This window comes from Tachyglossus aculeatus, chromosome 2 (assembly GCF_015852505.1).
Source record: "Tachyglossus aculeatus isolate mTacAcu1 chromosome 2, mTacAcu1.pri, whole genome shotgun sequence".
NCBI classification, from domain to species: Eukaryota; Metazoa; Chordata; class Mammalia; order Monotremata; family Tachyglossidae; genus Tachyglossus; species Tachyglossus aculeatus.
Genome location: NC_052067.1, coordinates 134,287,614 through 134,308,847, shown reverse-complemented (window position 1 = coordinate 134,308,847; position 21,234 = coordinate 134,287,614). Strand labels below are relative to the sequence as shown.

General features: G+C 46.5%; 2 protein-coding genes across 2 annotated transcripts; both read left to right on the top strand.

Annotated features, from left to right (window-relative positions):
- The first annotated feature begins 6,919 nt into the window (after nucleotides 1-6,919).
- On the top strand, nucleotides 6,920-7,867 carry LOC119942543 (olfactory receptor 56A1-like). The gene has a single exon (XM_038763380.1). It carries the CDS (start codon nucleotides 6,920-6,922, stop codon nucleotides 7,865-7,867), a length of 948 nt encoding a protein of 315 aa, XP_038619308.1.
- A 9,474-nt stretch (nucleotides 7,868-17,341) lies between these two features.
- LOC119942533 (olfactory receptor 56A3-like) lies at nucleotides 17,342-18,286 on the top strand. Its single transcript, XM_038763368.1, has one exon. It carries the CDS (start codon nucleotides 17,342-17,344, stop codon nucleotides 18,284-18,286), a length of 945 nt encoding a protein of 314 aa, XP_038619296.1.
- The last annotated feature ends 2,948 nt before the right edge of the window (nucleotides 18,287-21,234 follow it).

Here is a 21,234-nt window from a genome sequence, read left to right as displayed (position 1 = left end):
AATAATAATAATAACAATAATAACGATAATGATAATTGTATTTTGAAGTGCTCACCATGGCTCAGGCACTCTACTAAGTGCTAAAGTGGATACAAGAAAATTGGGTTTCATTCATTCTTTCATTCAATCGCATTTATTGAGCACTTACTATGTGCAGAGCACTGTATTAAGCACTTGGAAAGTTCAATGGCTGAGATTCTGACATCAATTCCCTCTTCTTCTAACCAGCCCCCAGGCCGGATGTGGATTATGCTCAGTTTTGTCTCTTGGAGGGAAGAGCGCATGGGGCAGTCTCTAAAGAGGGGTGATGGTGCTTTGGTCCCCAGACAGAACTGCACAGCTTACTCAGCCACCAGAGGGTCCCAACAGGGTCTGAGAAGCATAAATAACCTCACAGTGGCCCAGCCACAAGCCTGGGTCCAGGGAGCAGTCTTCATCCCAGAGGTAGGTGCTGGAGGAGAACAGGTAAGTTTGCAGCAGCTCAGCCTGCAACAGTTCAGCTGGTAGTACAGCAGCTCGTATTAAATCACTTTACAATAGATCACCTTACAGCAGATCATCCTGCATTAGGGTCATCCTGACAGCCGGTCGGCTTGCAGCAGGTCAGCCTGGTAGCAGAGCAGCTTGCAGCAGGTCATCCTGCTTCAGGTCACCTTTCAGCAGGTCAGTCAGCAGCAAGTCAGCTTTCAGGAGGTCAGCTTGCAGTTTGTGAGTGTGAAGCCACTACAGAGATTCTTCTGGCCAGGTGGGGCAAAAGGAAGAGAGGGGATGACTAGAACTCAGGTAGGAGAAATGAAGAGGTGGTTGATCTGGGACAGAGAGAACCTCTAGGACCCCAGGAATGGTGGAAAGAAGAGAAACTTAGCCAGGTCAACCTGATAACTGATCGGCTTGCATCAGGTCAGCCTGATAGCAGATCAGCTTGCAGCAGGTCAGTCTGTTGCAGCTCACCTTGCAACAAGTCAGCCATCAGGAAGTCAGCTTACAGTATGTGAGTATGGAGCCACTACAGAGGTTCTCCTGACCAAATGGGACAGAGGGAGCAAAGGGGGTGACTGGGACTTAGGTGGGGAAATGGCTAGGAGGTTGAACTGAGGCAGAGAGGACCTCCAGAGAAAACTGGCCACGATGGTTCAGAGACTGGCAGAGACAACCAGACCACTCAACACGAGCTGAAAAACACAATTCTAGGATTCCTTTAGCTGGAGAGCTCTCCTTTGGACATCTCTGTGATGCCCCGTCCTCTGAGCAGCCAGACCCTAGCCCTGCTCAGACAGAACAAGAACTAAAACCTGGAATTCTAGAGGTAACAATGAGCCCAGGCTTGTTGCTGGTTTTGGTGATGGTAGGAGCTCTGAGGGCTGCTCAGAAAAACTAGAGCGGCCAATCAACAATCACTGGTTTATATTGGGTGCTTAATGTGTGCAGAACACTGTACTAAGCACTTGGGAAAGTACAATAAACCCCTGGTACGTCCAGCCCCTCTGCTGATTCAAATTCCCCAGAATAATGGCAACAATCTCCAGGATTTCTCTATCCCCTTCTATAATCCTAAAGTGCTAACTCAATCGAATTTATTGAGTGCTTACCATGTGCAGAGCACTGTACTAAGCACTTGGGAGAGTACAATATAGCAATCAACAGGTACCCACCCTGGATTCATTCAATCATATTTATTGAGCGCTTACTGTGTGCAGAGCACTGTACTAAGCACTTGGGAAGTACAAGTTGGCAACATATAGAGACAGTCCCTACCCAACAGTGGGCTCACAGTCTAGAAGGTGGAGACAGAGAACAAAACATATTAACAAAATAAAATAAATAGAATAAATATGTACAAATAAAATAAATAAATAAATAGAGTAATAAATACATACAAACATATATACATATATACAGGTGCTGTGGGGAGGGGAAGAAGGTAAGGCGGGAAGGATGGAGAGGGGGAGGAGGGGGAGAGGAAGGAGGGGGCTTAGTCTGGGAAGGCCTCCTGGAGGAGGTGAGCTCTCAATAGGGCCTTGAAGGGAGGAAGAGAGCTAGCTTGGTGGATGTGCAGAGGGAGGGCATTCCAGGCCAGGGGGATGATGTGGGCTGGGGGTCGACAGTGGGACAGGCGAGAACGAGGCACGGTGTGGAGATCTCACTTGGAATGGATAGTTGAGGGGGTGCCAAGGAAGAAGTGGGAGGGGCAGAGATTATTTGTTCCCAGTTTACAAATTGCTAAACTGGTGTACAAAGAGGTAAAGGGAATCACCCAAGGCCACGCAGTGAATCAGAGGAAAATCCCAGCTCTTTTGATTCCTTCAGGCTCAAGATTCTGTTTTTCGTAACTGCAGTGAGGATGAGTGTGCAGCTGCAAGGAAGAGGGGACTCCTCTACTGGAGCCCCCTCAGCAGAAGAGAGCTGTCTGACCTGGAGAAGGGTCTGTCCTGTTTGGAGGCAGGGGACTGGAGAAGATGCCCCCAGGGGGGCCAGTCAGCCCAAAGACTGTAGGAGTTTATGTTCAAATGAGAAGCAGAGTGGCCTAGTAGATAGAGACCTGGCCTGGGAGTCAGAAGGACCTGGGTTCTAATCCCAGCTCCGCCACATGTCTGCTGTGAGACCTTGGGCAAGTCACTTCACTTCTCTGTGCCTCAGTTACCTCATCCTGTAAATTGGGAGTTAAGACTCTGAGCCCCATGTGGGGTAGGGACTGTGTCTGATTAGCTTGTATCTACCCCAGTGCTTAGTATAGAACCTGGCACATAGTAAGTGCTTACAAATACCATTAAAAAAAATGACATAGGTGATAGCTGCCTTTCTTCTTGGAATCCATCTCTACCCCACTCCCATGTCTCCAAGCAGAGATAGAAGGCAAAGGCCCTGGAACTGGCCTCATATTCCCAGGATTGAACCAGCTGTGGACAACAAGTGCTGCTGCTGCTGTTCCTCCTCCTCCTCCTCCTCCTCTTCTCCATCTCCTCCTCCCCCTCCATTTCTCTCTTCCCTTTTCTTCCTACTTATCTTCCCCTTCTCTTCTGTTCCCCCTAATCTTCTTTTCTATTTATGACTTCCTCTCCTTCCTCCTCATCCTTTCCCCCTTCCCACTATTTTTCCTTCTCCAGAATGCAGATGAGATCCCCACTCCTTTCTGCCTTCCCTCCAACAGGAAAGAACCTGCTTCCAGGAATGGACTTAGGCTGGGAGGAGATGGTCTTAAGAAACCCCAGTCAGCAGTGAATGTCCAGCCAGGGCATTTCAGAGATTGGCAGTCAGGGAAGCCTGACTCAGAAAGTGAAGGGCTGAGAGGAGAGAGGCTCAGAGGTGAATGGGCTTGGGACCAGGACTAGGGAGATCAGAGAGGAGGCTGATGCAGTAATCCAGTCGGGATAGGACTTTCATTTCTTTGACTGTCTGGGGTCTGTCCCATTCTTTAGAGGGGTAGGCACCTATCTTCCTACATAGGCCTTTTCAAAAGAAGCTCTTGAAATCTGGGATTTCTGAATTCCCAATCTCACCTTCTAACCATACTTCACTCTTGACTCTCCTGCCTCCAGCTCTTCACTCATGCTTTCCCTCGAGCTGGAATTTCCTCCCCACCAAGATCCACCTGCCCCTAACTCTCTTTTCCTTCCAATCCCTCCTAAAAGCCCACCTCCTCCAGGCAGCTTTCCCCAATTATTTCACAATGACCCAACAGCCATGCTTAGCATCTATGCTTTCTATTCCTGTCCTCATCACTTATGCCCTCTGTATTTTTTAATGGTGTTTTAAAGCACTTACTATGTGCCAACCATTGTACTAAGCATGGTAGATATAACCCAGCACTTAGAACAGTGGTATAGAGCTTAGAACAGTGCTTGGCACATAGTAAGCACTTAACAAACACCATCATTATTATTATTATTGTAAGCTAATCAAGTTGGACATAGTTCAGGTCCCAGATGAGGCTCAGTCTTAATCCCCATTTTACAGATGAGGTAACGGAGGTGCAGAGAAGTAAAGTGACTTGCCCAAGGTCATACAACAGCCAAGTGGTGGAACAGGATTAGAACCCAGATCCTCTGACTCCCAGGTCTGTTCTCTTTCCACTAGACCACACCACTTCCCTTTTGTTTATGCCATTATTTATTGTTAATTTACCCCGATATATTTGCACTACTACCCTTCTTCCCACTGCCACTATCTGTAGTAATTTTTGTCCATTTGACTCCCTCAGTCAAAGCTGAGCAGCTTGAGGGAAGACAACACTTGTCTAGCCTCTGCTGTGCTCTCCCAAGTGCTTAGTATGCACTCTGCATTAAAAAGGCCCTCCACAAATATCACTGATTGACTGATGATTGATCAATTTTGTTCTAAGATTTCTGTGGGCAGGGAACATATCTACCAAATCTGTTGTATTGCACTCTCCCAAGTGCTTAGTTCAGTGTTCTGCTCATAGCAAGTGCTCAATAAATTCCATTAATCGGTTGATTGATTGCCTGTATTTTAAGCCTGAGAGGTTTCTTTTTCATGCTGAATCTGATATTTTTAAAGTTATCAAAATGAGCTAAAAGGAAGCAGAGTGGAAAAGCTAATAGTGTCAAATTGAAGGGAGTTAAGGTCAGTGTAGTTGGTTCAATCATGCTGAAGAGAAGGTAGTTCCTTAATCTGCTTCAGTAGCTTGTGTTTGCTCGCTAATAAGCTTTCCTATCAGTTCTATCTGAGGGCAACCACTGGAAAACTGCTCAATAGGTTTCTCTGGTTCTGGGCTCACAGAAATGAATAATTTTCTTTATGAAAAGTTTCTGGACTGTAAGTTCATTGTAGAAAGGGAATACATCTACCAACTCTGTTTTATTGTGCTCCCCCAAGTGCTTAGTACAGTGCTCTCCACATACAGTAAGCACCCCAAAAATATCATAATATTAATAACTAATGATAATAATAACTGTAATATTTGTTAAGCACTTACTATGTGCCAGGCACTGTAGTAAGCACTGGGGTGGATGCAGCACTTAGAACAGTGTTTTTCACATAGTACGCACTTAACAAATACCATCATTATTATTATTATTACAAGAAAATTGGGTTGGACACAGTCTTTGTCCATGTGGGTCTTACAGTTTCAATTCCCATTTTATAGATGAGGTAACTAAGGCACAGAGAAGTGAAATGCCCCCAAATGTGCAGTCATCTTAATTAGTATACTAGTGAGATTCAATCATTTTTTAGAAGATTGTAGATAAAACTATGGAGGTATGCTAAGGGCCAAGATGACACTTATAAAGTGGAAGATTCAGGCAGCAGGGCCAACAACTTTTCAGGGAGGGAATTTGGGGTCATTTCTCATTTCTAAGCCTTCCTTTTCTTCATTAGCATCACTATTTACTGAACACCTACTGTTCTGTACTGAGTGTCTATTGTGGGCAGAGTACCGTCCAGGGTACTTGAATCTGCTGATTACAGAACACTGTCTTGTCTTGTGCCATCATGTCATCTCTGACCCACAGCGACTCCATGGACACATCTTTCCCAGAATGTTCTTCTTCCATCTACAATCGTTCTAGTACTGTATCCATAGGGTTTTCTGGGTAGAAATACAGAAGTGGTTTATCATTGTCTTCTTCCTCATAATAAACTTGAGTCTCCACCCTCGACTCTCTCCCATGCTGCTGCTGCCCAGTACAGGTGAGTTTTGACTTGTAGCAGATTGCAGTCTACTCGTTACAAGCCTAGGAATGGAATGGGTATGCCCCTCCCTCTCGTAGCCAAAACTGATAGAGTACTTGAAACTCTCCAGGCACAAACTTGAGAGGGTGTAGTACACTGCACAGAATATCTATTGTGTGCAGGGTACTGGCCTGAATGTCTACATCTTCTGTGTGTAGTGCACTGGATTCAGCACCTCCTGTGTCTACCAATATGTCTAGCAACTCTGTTAAGTTGTTCTCCTTCAAGCGCTTAGTATGGAGTTCTCCATACAGTAAGCACACTATGAATGTCTTAACAGTAACAATAAATGATAATAATAATTGTAATATTTGTTCATTCATTCAATCATATTTATTGAGTGCTTACTGTGTGCAGAGCACTGTACTAAGCGCTTGGGAAGTACAAGTTGGCAACATATAGAGACGGTCCCTACCCAACAGTGGACTCACTGTCTAGAAGGGGGAGACAGAGAACAAAACAAAACATATTAACAAAATAAAATAAATGGAATAAATATGTACAAACAAAATAAATAGAGTAACAAATACATACAAACATATATACATATATACAGGTGCTATGGGGAGGAGAAGGAGGTAAGGTGGGGGGATGGGGAGGGGAAGGAGGGGGAGAAGAAGGAGGTGGCTCAGTCTGGGAAGGCCTCCTGGGGGAGGTGAGCTCTCAGTAGGGCTTTGAAGGGAGGAAGAGTTAAGTTTGTTAAGTGCTTACTGTGTGCCAGGCACTTTGCTGAGTGCTGGGGTATCTGAATATAAGCAAATTGGGTTGGACACAGTCCCTGTCTCCCATGGGGCTTACAGTCTCAATCCTCATTTTACAGATGAGGTCACTGAGGCCAAGAGAAACAAGTGACTTGCCCAAGGTCACACAGCAGACAAGTGGCAGAGCCGAGATTAGAAACCATAAAGTTCAGGCTCCCAGTTCTGTGCTTTATTCACTCCACCATGCTGCTTCTCATACAACTGATGAATTGACACTGTGTGCCAGGCACTGTACTGGTAGACACTGTGTGCATAGCCAAAGGAGTAAATACAATATGAGTTAGAGATGCAATATTCAGGAACCAACGAGGGAGTTTCTGTGGAAGATTCAGCTTGGGCACAGGTGACCATGAGCAGAAGTCATTGAACCACTTGGTTATTTGTGGCTATGGCAGATGAGGAACTTACATCTGACTCTGCTCACCCAGGTTCTCAGGAAGAAGCCTACTCCGTTCAGCTGTTCTGCCATGTCAACTCTCAGCAACAACTCATTCACTCAGCCCTCTGAATTCTACCTCATGTGCCTCCCTGGGGCGCGGAGCCATCAGCTCGGGCTCTCTGTGGTCCTGACTCTGCTCTTTATCGTGGCCCTGGGGGCAAACTCTTTGCCTCTGCTGACCGTCCAGCTGGAGGAGTCTCTGCATGAGCCCCTGTACTACCTCCTCAGCATCCTCTCCCTCCTGGACCTCGTCCTCTGTCTCACTGTCATCCCCAAGGTCTTGGCCATCTTCTGGTTGGGCTGGTGGTCCATAAGCTTTCCAGACTGCTTCTTGCAGATGCTCATTGTAAACACCTTCCTGTGCATGGAGTCCTCTACCTTCCTGGTTATGGCCTATGACCGCTACGTGGCCATCTGCCACCCACTGCGGTACCCATCTATCGTCACTGACCGCTTTGTGGCTAAGGCGGCCGTCTTCATCGTGGCTCGCAACTTCCTGCTCTTGGCGCCTGTCCCCATCCTCTCTGCCCGCCTACACTACTGTGGGAAAACCATCATTAGGAACTGTTTTTGTGGCAACCTGTCTGTGTCACAGCTCTCCTGTGGAAATATTACCCTCAACAAACTCTACCAGTTTGTGGTGGGCTGGACCCTGCTGGGCTCGGACCTGGTCTTCATCACCCTCTCCTATGCCTTCATCCTGCATGCCGTGCTGCGTCTGAAGGCTGAGGGGGCAGCGGCTAAAGCCCTGAGCACCTGCGGGTCCCATTTCATCCTCATCCTCTTCTTCAGCACTATCCTGCTGGTCCTGGTCCTCACCAATGTGGTCAAGAAGAGAGTCCACGCCAACATCCCCGTCCTCCTCAATGTCCTGCACCACGTCATCCCTGCTGCCCTGAACCCCATTGTCTACGGGGTGCGGACCAAGGAGATCAAGGAGGGGATCCGCAGGGTCTTAAGGAAAGCTAGGGGCTGAGAGGGTAGGGAGGACACCCCGTGATAGCTGAGAGGGACAGCACAGATAGCACAGAGAAGTTAAGTGACTTGCCCCTTAACAAGTCACAGATGGGGAGGACAGATGGGGAAGGGGAAATTCAAGGGGATCAAGTTCTCATCCTGTCCCTGAGCCTGACGCACTCTGTGGTCCTGGATGAAAAGCTCTCCCGCTCAGTGCCTCATGTCTTACCATGTGGCTGTTCTTAGGTTAAGTACTTACTATGAGTCAAAAAGTGCTTGGACCTGGGATTGATTCAAGATTATAATAACCATAATTGTTCTATTTGTTCAGTGCTTACTATGTGCCAAGCAGTGTACTAACCGTTGGGGAAGACACAAGGTAATCATGTCCACAAGGGGCTCACAGTCTAAGTAGGATGGAGAACAAGTATTGAATCCCTATTTTACAGATGAGGGAACTGAGGCCCAGAGAAGTTAAATGACTTGTGTGATGTTAGACAGCAGACAAGTGACAGAACCAGGATTAGAACCCAGGTCTTCTGACTCCCAGACCTGTGCGCTTTCCATAGACCATGCTGCTTCTGGAATGGCACTTTATGCTCATTTATATCATTCCCCTGCCTCCTTTAAGTCCTAAGTCATTCCAAATTAACTGCAGATACACCAAGGCAGGGGGCCCAAAAGGCTGATTTGATAATTCATTCTAATATTCAACAGTTCCAGTTAATCATATTTATTGAGCACTTACTTTGTGCAGAGTAGTGTACTAAACACTTGAAGAGTGCAATAGAACTGTATAACAGAGTTGGTAGACAGGTTCCCTGTCCACACTGTGCTTACATAATAATAATAATATAATGGTAATTATTAAAAAATGAAAAATGCCATCTGCATGGTGGTGAGTTCCTGAGTGTTGGGTGGTGGGTCACCTGCCTGCTGTGTGGCCTTGGGCAAGTCACTTCTCTTCTCTGTGCCTCAGTAACCTCATCTGTAAAATAGGGGTTAAGACTGTGAGCCCCTTGTGGGTTGTTCACCGTGTCCAACCTCATTAGCTTTTATCCACCCTGTGCTTAGTACAGTGCTTGGCATGTAGTAAGTGCTTAACAAATACCATTAAAAAAAGGAACCACCCAATCTCCCGGGGAGATGGTGATAGAGGAGGGCCGTGGCTTCTGCTTAAGAGGAAGGACGCGTAGTGACCTCTAAGCTGAAGACCTCCAGGTCACAGTGGGGAGCAGAGCTGGTGAGGGGGGAATTCCGGTTAAGACTAGAGCTGTTCAGGGAGGGAGGAGACCACAGAATAAGGCATACACAAAATCCTTTCACTTATCAGCGCAATCATTCATTCAATGCCTCAACCTCGTCTCTCTCACTGCTGACCCTTCCTGCATGGAACTCCTTTTGCCTTCATAGTAGGCAGACCAATCAATAAATCAGTGGTATTTACTGAGTGCTGAGCTGACCATGTACAGAGCACTGTATTGGGAGAATATAATAGTAATAATAATTGTATTTGTTAATCGCTTAGTATTTGCCAAGCACTGTTCTAAGCACTGGGGTAGATACAAGGTAACCAGCTTGTCCTACGTGGGGCTCACAGTCTTCACCCCCATTTTCCAGGTGAGGTAACTGAGACACAGAAAATTAAGTGACTTGCACGAGTTCTACACACAGGAAGTGCTCAATATATTCTTAAAAAATCATATTTATTAAGTACTTACTGTGTTGAACATTGTACTAAACATTTGGGAGAATACAACATAGCAGTGTTGTTAGACATGTTCCCTGCCAACAAGGAGTTTACATACCATTGATTAATTTTTTTGGTTGCATTTATTAAGCTCTTACTATGTGCAAAGCACTGTTCTAAGCTCTGGGGAGGTTATAATGTGATCAGTTTGTCCCATGGGGGACCTCACAGTCTTAATCCCCATTTTACAGATGAAGGAACAGAGGCAAAGAGAAGTGAAGTGACTTGCCCAAAGTCACACAGCTGCCAATTGGCAGAGCCAGGATTTGAACCCGACCTCTGACTCCAAAGCCCAGGCTCTTTCCACTGAGCCATGCTGCTTCTCTAAGTTCTCTAAGCTGATTCGCAATTTGTAAATTGAGGTATTTGTTAAGCGCTTACTATTTGCCAGGTATTGGATTAAGCACTGGAGTGGATACAAGCTAATCGGGTTGGACCCAGTACCTGCCCCACTTGGGGCTCAGAGTCTCAATCCGCATTTTACAGATGAGGTAACTGAGGTCCAGAGAAGCAAACTGATTTGCCCAAGGTCACACAGCAGGCAAGTGACAGAGCCGGGATTCAACTTGGCTGCTCCAGGAGACTGCATCTCTGAGGGTTTCCTCCCTGAAGTCCCCTCAGGATGAATTTTTTCCCCTGTGGGAAGCTGTGTGGAGGTTAGGTCTTCAGGGGGATGGTCCCTCAGTTAGACACTGAGTGGTCCTTGCAGGGAGGCTCAGAGGAAACATAAGAAGTCTCCTCCATAGATCTGAGCCCTGGGAGCAGAGTTATGACTGCAGGAGAGTGGCAGAGCCTGAAGAACCAAGCCGAGAGCTGGTCAAGTGAGTTCCGTAGAGGATAGAGATTGAGGATGAGGCCAGGGAAGAGAGAGCAGAGGAGGCCTTGGTAAACTGTGTGGGATCATATTCCTGGGTCCTCTTTCCCTGCCTTAGTGAGAAGATGGGAGGAAGGGGCTATTTGGGTTGGAGTCATTGCTCAGTGAGTACTGAACAAAACACGGGGGTAGATTCAAGATAATCAGGGCAGATGTAGTCCCTGTCCAGGGCTCACATTCTAAGGAGTAGGGAGAACAGGTACTGCATCCCCATTTTACAGATGAGGAAACTGAGGCACAGAGAAATGAAGTTACTTGTCCAAGATCACCCAGCAGCCAAGTGCCAGATTCAGGATTAGAACCCAGACTCCCTGAATCCCATACCTTAGCTCTCATCTTGTATTGTCTCAAGTGCTTAGTGTAGTAAATACTTAACAAATGATCAAAATCATTATTTCTATTATTTCCCCTTGACTACATTGCTTCTCAGGAAGAATAATCCCAGCACAGGCAAACCACCTACCAGAGCTGCCCTAGAGCCCCCAGATCTGGTGGAAATTCACAGAGGAAGGGATGGTGACTAGAGCCATAAAGAGAAATTTCAGAATTTGCCACCAGGTATATATGAGGCAGACACTGCTGGGTGAGAGTCTTGTAGGGCCTGAGCCTTTCTTTGTCAGTGTTTGCGCTATCTGGGTTGTACCTCTGCTTTTGGGCATTCATGCCGCACTGACACTTCCAGGGCCATATTTGGTAGCATCGACAGGGGAAGGGAGGAGGGCCGATATCTGGGTCCTGTTCAAAACTTCCCTGGGCCCGCTGCCCTGAGAGGGGCTGGGTAAATTGTCACTTTGTGACAGTGGACAGTTCTTCAATGATCCCCCTGGGGTAATGATCCTTCAGGGATTTAGAGATAATAAATAGGACCAGTTCTCCCTTCTGTGTTTGGGGTGAAGGGAGAGGAGACTCAGACCACGAGTTGAACCAGACTTCAGGCCACCAAAGGAGCCAGAGCCCCAGGGGATTGAGAGGAGCTGAGTAAAGTCCCCAGATTGACCAAAGGTAAAATCCTTCAGGATGATTTATCAGGGAGTGGTGTCTATGGGTTCTAATTCAGGCTACCCCACATGTCTGCTGTGTGACCTTCAGCAAGTCTCTTCATTTCTGTGTGCCTCAGTTACCTCATCTGGAAAATGGGCATTGAGACTGCAAGCCCCACATGGAACAGGGATGTGTCTAACCCAATTTGCTTGTACCCAGTGCTTAGTGCAATGCTTGGAACATAGAAAGCACTTTAGAAATACCCCAATTATTATTATTATTATTGTTATATCTTCAGGACAATCCATCTTCGGTATTGAATCAGTAGTTCACTGGATATGAAGAGCAGGAGGAGGAATTAGGGAAGAGGGAGGCTGGACTTTCTTGAATATGTAGAGGAAGGAACCCAGGCTGACAGCGGAGGCAAATATGATTTCCTCTGAAACCAGAGGGTGTGTTAGTGAACCTGGAGTTGACTTCCAAGGCAGAGGGGACCCCAAGCCTGGGCTGCTGTAGCTGGGGGTCTCCCGGCTGACCCCAGAGAGCTGATGTTCCTGCCTCCACTGTCAGCCCCGAGCCTGTAGGGAGGGAGAAGAAGGAGCTGGAGAGCTGCTGTTACTTCTGCCCTAAATGATAATAATAAAAAAATTCCCCACCTTGGGGTGATGGGCCAGAGGTAAGCGGCAGCAGGCATTCTTTTCATTTAAAAATAAATTTAAAATGTATCACCCGGCACTGGTGATTCCTGAGTCTGCCCCTCTCTGCCCCTCCCCACCCCTCTGTCCCCCTCCACAACTCTTCACCCCAAAGAGCTCGGATGGCTGTGGATGACCCCAGCTCTGATGGGGCCATTTGCTGAATCCCGCTTCTGCCCTTCCTGGTCCCCCTCTACCTCCCCTCTATCACCCTCTGTGACTCTGCATCCCAAGGAGGCAGGATGGCTGTGAAGCACCAGGCTCCAAACTCTCTGTAGCGAGGGCAGTGAGGCTAGGGACAGGAAAGGAGACTGATTTTGATTTTTCAGAAACATTCTCTTCATCTCACCATCTCTTGGTCCCTCTCTGTTCTCACTATTACCTGGGGTCAGGGAGATTTTAATAACACTTCTCCTGCAACACGGTGGTACCAGCTCCAAATCCTCTCACAGCACGGGGAGGATACACATTATCTCAGTCTCTAAGAAATTTTTAATGAAATTTCAGATCCTGTTAGCAAGGACCAAAAAAAAAAAAAAAAATGAGGCTCATGCCTGGGGTAACCAGTGAGAGGCCAAGTCTTCATTACCGCGCTTCTAATTATCCCTTTCAACTGAGAGAAGGTACATCAGAGAGGGGAGCCAGGGGTGTTGGTAATCCAATTAGACGTAATTTAGAGAATGCACAAACAGGTGTAGTTTAGACAATAAATAGACGATTTAGAAGAATGTTGTATAAACTGAAGATGGATGAGGCTAGAGGCCAGGAGACTAGTGAGAGGCTGTAAAGACATCTAAATGTGAGAGGATGGTAATTTGAACCAAGGTGGTAGCTACTTTGGTGGTACCTAAGGAGAGATATAATCTGGAAACTCTGAAGGGCAGGGAATTTCAGGCAGGGGGAACCTGTAGACAGTAAGCTTCTTGTGGGCAGAAATTGTGCCTGCCAACTCTGTTCCATTATACTTTCCCAAGAGCTAAGTACAGTGCTGTTCACACAGTAAGAACACAATCAATACCACTGATTGATTGATTGACCAAGAGAACAAGGGACTAGAGGTGGGAAAGTTGTCAGCAGGGTATAGTTAGAAGGTGAGCTTAGGGGGAATGAAGGGCAAACCTGGGGCAATAAGGAATTTTTCTTCAATGTGGAGGGAAATGGGCATCCACTGGAGGTTTTTAAGGGGTGGGGAGATGTATGCTAATCAACATTTTAAGAAGGTGAGCTCGGCAGCAGAATGTAATATAAACTGAAGGAGGATGAGGCTAGAGGCCAGGAGACTAGTGGGAAGGCTGATAAGACATCTAAATGTGAGAGGATGGTAATTTGAACCAAGACGGTGGTTATTTTGGTGGATAGGAAGGGGGTGGATCCAAGAAATTTTGCTGAGGGTGAGTCAGCAGGAATTAGCAACTGAATGAACATGAGAACTAAATGGCAGTGAAAAATCAAGGATTAGACCAAAATTGAAGGCTCCTGCAACACAGAGGTGCTGTCATCAGAGATGGAAAAGGTTGAAGGACTGGGACCGGAGTGTAGAAGAAGAGGTCAGTTTTTGTTGTTTTCTGTGTTGGGGCTGGCAGGACACATCTGAGATGTGCTGTAGGCAAGAGGAAATGTCAAATTGTATAGCAGGGGATAAATTGGTAGGTAGATTGGGGAGCAATCCCCAAAGGGATAGTATAACTGAAATTATGCGAGTGGATGAGTGGTTTTGAGAAAGTGAGTGTAGAAAGGGAGAGTGAGGGACCCAGAACACAGCCTTGAGGGACATCCACAGTTGGTAAATCACCAGGGGAAGAAGAATAGAAATTAGTCATCAGAGAAGAAGGAGGATTACAAAGAGATAAAAAAAACGGGCTATTCGTTAAACGCTTGCTACGTGTTTAGCACTAATGAGTGCTGGGTTAGGTACACCAGGTCAGATGTGGTCCCTGTCCCATGTGGGGCTCGCAGTCTGAGCATGTGGAAGAACATATATTTTATCCCGATTTCACACACGAGAAGACTGAGACACAGGTCAGTGAAGGGACTTGCACAGGGTCACACAACATGCAAATGGCAGAGCCAGGATTAGAACTGAGGTCGCCTGATCCCCAGACATGTTCTCTTTCTACTAGGCCATGCTGCTTCTCCTTCAAGAGGTCTTTTAATCCATTCCCTTTCTTTAATAGTACTAGAGCCACCCATCTTAGACAGGGAATCACGTAGGGTTTTAAAAACCTGTAGAGAAAGAGATTCTAGAATTCCCATAAGATCATCATTCCTGGGACCACCAACCTACTTTTAAGGATGACTTTCCAGGACCTCCCAGATACTCCTGCAGCTGTGGATAAGATTTTTCTTTCAGTAATGCTTCATCGAATGTGAGAGATCATTCTAATCCCCATTCCTAAATTTGAATTCCTCCTGTTGCAGATCAAACCCTTCTGTCCTGAGTGGAATAGAGAATTGCCTCTTACTGGCACTTGGATGGTACCTTTTATATTCTTGAGGATAGTTATTATGCCCCCCTCAGTTACCCCTTCTCCAGAATCCATTACATATTTCCCTTACTTTGAACACAATCCATCCTGGTAGCTCCTCTCTGAATAGCTCTAGATTCTCCTTGTTTGGCTCTTGGTGTCTCTGAAAAGCAACAGAATGCTACTGCCCAAACCAAATGTAGTAGTAATACTAGAAGAAGTAGAAGTAGTATAAGTAGTAGTAATCATAGTAGTAGTAGCAGTGGCAGTAGTAAAAATGGTAGGAGAAGTAGCAATACTAAGTACAAGTGCTTAGTGCAGTACTCTGCACACAGTAAGCACTCAATAAATGCCACTGATTGGTAGTAGTGTTAGTAGTAATAACAATTATGGTATTTGTTAAGCACTTACTATGTGTCAAGCGCTGTACTAAGCCCTGGGATAGATACTGGGTAGTCAGGTTGTCCCACGTGGGGCTCACATTTTTAATCCCCATTTTATAGATGAGTCAACTGAGGCACAGAGAAGGTAAGTGACTTGACCGAGGCCACACAGCAGACAAGTGGCAAATTCGGGATTAGAACCTACATCCTCTGACTCCCAAGCCTGTGCTCTTTCCACTAAGCCAAAACAGTTGTAGTAGTAGTAGTAGAAATAATAGTTAACAGTGGTAGTAGCAGTAGTACTACTCATAGTAGTAATAATGAAAGTGGTGGCAGCAGTAGTAGTAGTAGTAGTAGTAGTAGTAGTAGCAGTAGTGGTAGAAGTAGCATGACATTTATTGAGTTCAATGCACTATTTTGATCACTTGAGAAAGAATAACTGAGCCACAGGTTACATTCCCTCCCAGCAAGTATCTGGCACTCTACTAGAGAAGTTGAACACAAAAGTTGAATCCAAAATAGTACTTGTTAAGTGCTTACTCTGTGGCTCGGTTTCTTCATCTCTCCTATGTAGACTGTAAGCCCCATGTGGGATAGGGACTGTGAGTGACTTGATTGAAGGGAAGTAGCATGGCCTACTGGGTAGAGCATGGGCCAGCGACTCAAAAGGACCTGGGTTCCAATCCCGGGTCTGCCACTTGCCTGCTGTGAGACCTTGGGCAAGTCACTGAGCTTCTCGGGGCCTCAATTTCTCATATGTAAAATGTGAATTTAGACTTTGAGCACCATGTGGGACACTGACTGTGTCCAACCTGATTAGCTTACATCTACCTCGGCACTTAGAACAGTGCTTGACACATAGTAAGTGCTTAATAAATACCATTCTTAATTATTATCTTGTATCAAGTACAGTGCTTGGCACATAGTAGATGCTTAACAAATAAAATTGTTATTATAATGATGGCCCATTTAACAAAGATGCCTGTCATGTCTTAGATGTTTAAGCACATCTAGCTTTTTGAAAAAACTGTCAATGGTCTCCTTCTTAATTAATTAATTAATTATGGTTTGTTAAGTGTTTCCTATGTGCCAAGGACTGTTCTAAGTGTTAGGGTAGGTATAAGATAATATGGTTGAACACAGTACCTATCTCACATGGGGCTCACAGTCTACATAGGAGGGAGAAGGATTTAGCGTGGCTCAGTGGAAAGAGCCCGGGCTTGGGAGTCAGAGGTCATGGATTCTAATCCACTGCTTATCAGCTGACTTTGGGCAATTCACTTAACTTCTCTGTGCCTCAGTTACCTCATCTGTAAAATGGGGATTAAGACTGAGAACCCCACATGGGACAACCTGATCACCTTGTATCCTCCCCAGTGCTTAGAACAGTGCTTTGCACATAGTAAGTGCTTAACAAATGCCAACATTATTATCATTATCTACTCCCCATGTTACAGATGAGGAAAGTTAGGTACAGGAAACTAAGTGACTTGCCCTAAAGTCACACAGCAGACAACTGGCAGAACAAGATTAGAACCCAGATCCACCTACTCCCAGGTCCGTGCTCTGGGAGCTTTCATCTATCCTGTCTTAGGACAGAAGAAGCATGGTGTAGTGAATAGAGGACAGGCATGAGAGTCAGAAGGCCATGGGTTCTAATCCTGGATCTGACATTTGTCTGCTGTGTGACCCTGGGCAAGTCACATCACTTCTCCAGGCCCCAGTTACCTCATCTGTAAAATGGGGATTGAGATTGGGCGCCCCACCTGGGACAGGGACTGTGGCCAACCTGATTTGTTTTTTCCGCACAGCGCTTAGTACAGTGCCTGGCACTTAGTAAGTGCTTAACAATTACCAAAGTTACTAGGGAAGCAGCATTTCCTAGTGGATAGAGCACAGACCAGGGAGTCAGAAAGACCTGGGTCCTAATCCCAGCCCCGCCATTTGTCTGCTGTGAGACCTTGGGCAAGTCACTTTACTTTCATTCATTCATTCAATGGCATTGGTTGAGTGCTTACTCTGTGGAGGGTGCTAGTCTAAGCACTTGGAAGAGTACAATACACCAATAAACTTAAACATTCCCTTCCCGCAACGAGTTTACTTCTCTGGGATTCAGTTACCTCATCTTTAAAATGGGGATTAAGTCTGTGAGCCCCTGTGGGACAGGGACTTTGTCCAACCTGATCAGCTTGTATCTACCCTAGAGCTAAGAACAGCTCTTGACACATAGTAAATGCTTAATAAATATCATCATCATTATTATTATTATTAGAGGACAGGCCTCTAACTTCCATCAGGACCCATCTCGATCAGCAAGGAAGTAACCTTTACAGCTCAAATCCTACATGCCTCCTACAAACAGCTCCTCCACCACAATCTCCGACTTCCTCCTGAATTGTTTTGTTGAAGCCGGGATCCATCAGCTTGGGCTCTCCATGGTCCTGGCCCTGCTTTTTTTCGTGGCCCTGGGGGCCAATGCTTTGCTCCTGCTGACCATCTGGTTGGAGGAGTCTCTGCACCAGCCCATGTACTACCTCCTCAGCATCCTCTCCCTCCTGGACTTCGTGCTGTGTCTCACCGTCATTCCCAAGGTCTTGGCCATCTTCTGGTTGGGCTGGCGGTCCATCAGCTTTGCAGGCTGCTTTTTGCAGATGTTCATCATGAACAACTTCCTGGCCATGGAGTCCTGCACCTTCATGGTCATGGCCTATGACCGCTACGTGGCCATCTGCCACCCGCTGCAGTACCCGTCCATCGTCACTGAGCAATTTGTGGCTAAGGCAGCCATTTTCATCGTGGCTCGCAACACCCTCCTCAGCTTCCCACTCCCCATCCTCTCTGCCTTGCTACACTACTGTCGAACAAATGTCATTGAGCACTGTCTTTGTGCCAACTTGCACGTGTCCAGGCTGTCTTGCAGTGATATCACCCTCCCCCGGTTGTACCAGTTCATCGGAGGCTGGACCCTGCTGGGCTCGGACTTGGTCCTCATCACCCTCTCCTATGCCTTCATCCTGCGTGCCGTGCTGCGTCTGAAGGCTGAGGGGGCAGCGACCAAAGCCCTGAGCACCTGTGGGTCCCATCTCATCCTCATCCTCTTCTTCAGCACCATCCTGCTGGTCCTGGTCCTCACCAATGTGGTCAAGAAAAGAGTCCATGCCGACATCCCCATCCTCCTCAATGTCCTGCACAACGTCATCCCTGCTGCCCTGAACCCCATTGTCTATGGGGTGCGGACTAAGGAGATCAAGGAGGGGATCCACAGGGTCTTGAGGAAAGTGAGGGGCTGAGAGTGGAATGGCTATGATTGGGGAGCCCTGGGACCAGGGAACAGATTCTTCGGACCAAATAGAGTAACTCAAACATGATTTGTGGGAGGTCAGGATATCGGAATCAGGTCCAGACCATCCTGATTCTCTTAGCACCACTCCTACCACCACTATGCTTACTAGTGGGGAAGTGATGTCTGTCCCTGTAATTCAAAGATTGGTTTGTGTAATCAAGTGAGATCGTCCAGGTCTTGTAAACTATCACTACCGAGGGGCTAGAGAAAATCAGCTGTAGTGTATCTTTGACACCCCCCACCACCAGAGAGACAGCCACGTTGTCTTCCTGGGAACCAACACAGCCTCTCCTCCACTCCACTGAAGCGACTCAATCTCATCCTGCCTTCCACCAGCAGGAAATCAATCAATCAATCAATCGTATTTATTGAGCACTTACTGTGTGCAGAGCACTGTTCTAAGCGCTTGGGAAGGAGAAGAAAGGAAAGAGAAGAACACCATCAAAAGGCCACCAAATCTCATGAAGACCTGGGGCTGCGGCAGTAGTCCCTGGGGCTAAGGATGTGTCCTGAACTCTGGTCCCCGGGTGAGCCTGAAATTCTGCTCCTCTAGTCACAGCAACCTACTGATTATGTTTTTATCATGTGTATTTGTCTGTGTTTAATGTTTCATCATTCCTGACCTGTATGCCTCCACACCCTTCTCCCTACATTTACTCAGATTGTGAGCCCAAGGGACAGGGACCTGTGAATTCTCTCCCAGTGCTTAATACAGTGCTCTGCACACAATCCATTCTTGATGAGTGCTGTTACTACTCCAGACTTCTACAGAATGTGATTCTCCCTTCTTCCAGTAGGACCCATTCTCCAGCATTCCTTCCAAAACAAACTGACTGCCCCTCCTTGTAGCCTGAGCGGTGAGCTAGTTTACAAGACCTGGACGGTCTGACTTGATTACACAAACCAATCCTTGAATTATAGGGACAGACATCACCTCCCCACTAGTAAGCACAGTGGGCAAAGCAAGAGTCTGGGAGTCAGAAGGTCATGGGTTCTAATCCCTGCTCTGCCACTTGTCTGCTGGATGACTTTGGGCAAGTCACTTCACTTCTCTGTGCCTCAGCTGCTTCATATGTAAAATGGAGATTGAGACTGGAAAGCCCATGTGGGACAGAGACACAGTGCTAACCTGATTTGCTTGTAACCACCCTAGTGCTTAATAACAGTGCCTGGCACACAGTAACCACTTTACAAATACTGCAATTATTATCGTTATTATGTTCTCAGGCCCTGAGACCCATCACTCCCCTGGCTCCCCTCCCTTCTACAGCTCTCAGCAGCTTGCGGGTCTGCTCTCTGGAATCAGATCTGAGGCTGGCCCTTTGCAGAGGCTTTAATAATAATAATAACAATAATAATGATAATGGTATTTTAAAGTGCTTACCATGGGTCAGGCACTCTACTAAATGCTAAAGTGGGTACAAGAAAATTGGGTTTCACTCATTCTTTCATTCAATAGTATTTATTGAGCACTTACTGCGTGCAGAGCACTGTACTAAACACTTGGAAAGTACAATACAGCAATAGAGACAATCCCTGCCCACAACAGCTTTATAGTCCGATGTGGGGGCGAGCAGGGAAGACAGTCACCAAAATAAATAAACAGGCATCAATATAAATAAATAGAGTTATAGATATATACATATACACATAAATGCTGTTGGACAGGGAGGGGAGGAGAGCAAAAGGAGTGAATCGAGATGTTGTGGAAGGTTGGGGGAGCTGAGGAAAAGGGGGTTTAGTCTGGGAAGACCTCTTGGATGAGGTGCATCTTCAGTAAGGCTTTGAAGGGAGGAAGAGGGTTTGACACCGTCCCTGTCTCATGGGGAGCTCATAGTCTCAATCCCTATTTTATAGATGTGGTAACTGAGGCACAGAGAAGTGAAGTGACTTTCCCACACAGCAATCAAGTGGTGGAACCCGGGATTAGAACCCATGACCTTCTGACTCACAGGCCTGTGCTTTTTTCCCTATGCCCTGCTGCTTCTTCTTTGTGGTCATAGCTCCCCTGGAACACCCCCTCCCAACTCATTTCAGGTGCAGGGAATTTTAGCATCTTAGTGCCAGGGAATAAGGAACTCTTCTCTAGAGGGGCTGTCTTACATATTGGTCCTGCAGGAGGCAGAACTGGTTTTGAGCTAGACCCAGCTTGAAGAGGGTGGGAATCTGGTTCAAAGGCATCAGCCATAAGAATTTGGGGCTCTAGGGGAAAGTGCAAGCTTATGTGGAAAGGTAAAATATATTTGACCAAAGTGCCAGCCACCTCTCCACTGCCACTCTAGGAGGTCTGATCCCAGCATGCTCTGTGCACCACAGGCTACCCATGTGGATCTAAGGCACCACTGGTCATACCTCAGACCTATCCACTAGTTAGCTGCCTGACTCTCCCTCTTTTTAGTTTCAGATTGTGAGTTCCCTGAGGGACAGGAACTGTGTGTATTTCTTACTTGTGTATTCTTTCTCAGTGCCTAGTACAGTGTTCTTCACATAGTAAGTGCTCAATAAATACCACTGATTGATTGTTTGTTTGAGGAGGGTAAAGAAACCAACAGAAATGGGCACGGCTGATCTGGAAAAACCGGGGTGGGGCCACTTGCCTGGAGAAGTAACTAAGGCATAGATTCCAACTGCTATGGATTCCAGAAGCGATTTCCCCCCTGCTGCTGGGGATCACCACACCGGAAAGACAAAATACAAAGAATTAGAAAGAATACAGTATGATGTCCATGGCTTTTAGGTTTTCTGCCTAATTTTTTCTGGGCCTGGTCTGTATTGTTTTGTGATTGGGAACAAATGTGTTGGCATATTGGGGTGGAGGAGGGAGGCTTAGCAGAAAGAGCCCAGTCCTGAAAGTCAGAGGACCTGCATTCTAATCCCTACTATAAGTCTTGTCTG

Excerpts from the sequence above, each read along its gene's own strand:
- LOC119942533 (XM_038763368.1), top strand. The coding sequence starts at position 17,342 with ATGCCTCCTACAAACAGCTCCTCCACCACAATCTCCGACTTCCTCCTG.
- LOC119942543 (XM_038763380.1), top strand. The coding sequence starts at position 6,920 with ATGTCAACTCTCAGCAACAACTCATTCACTCAGCCCTCTGAATTCTAC.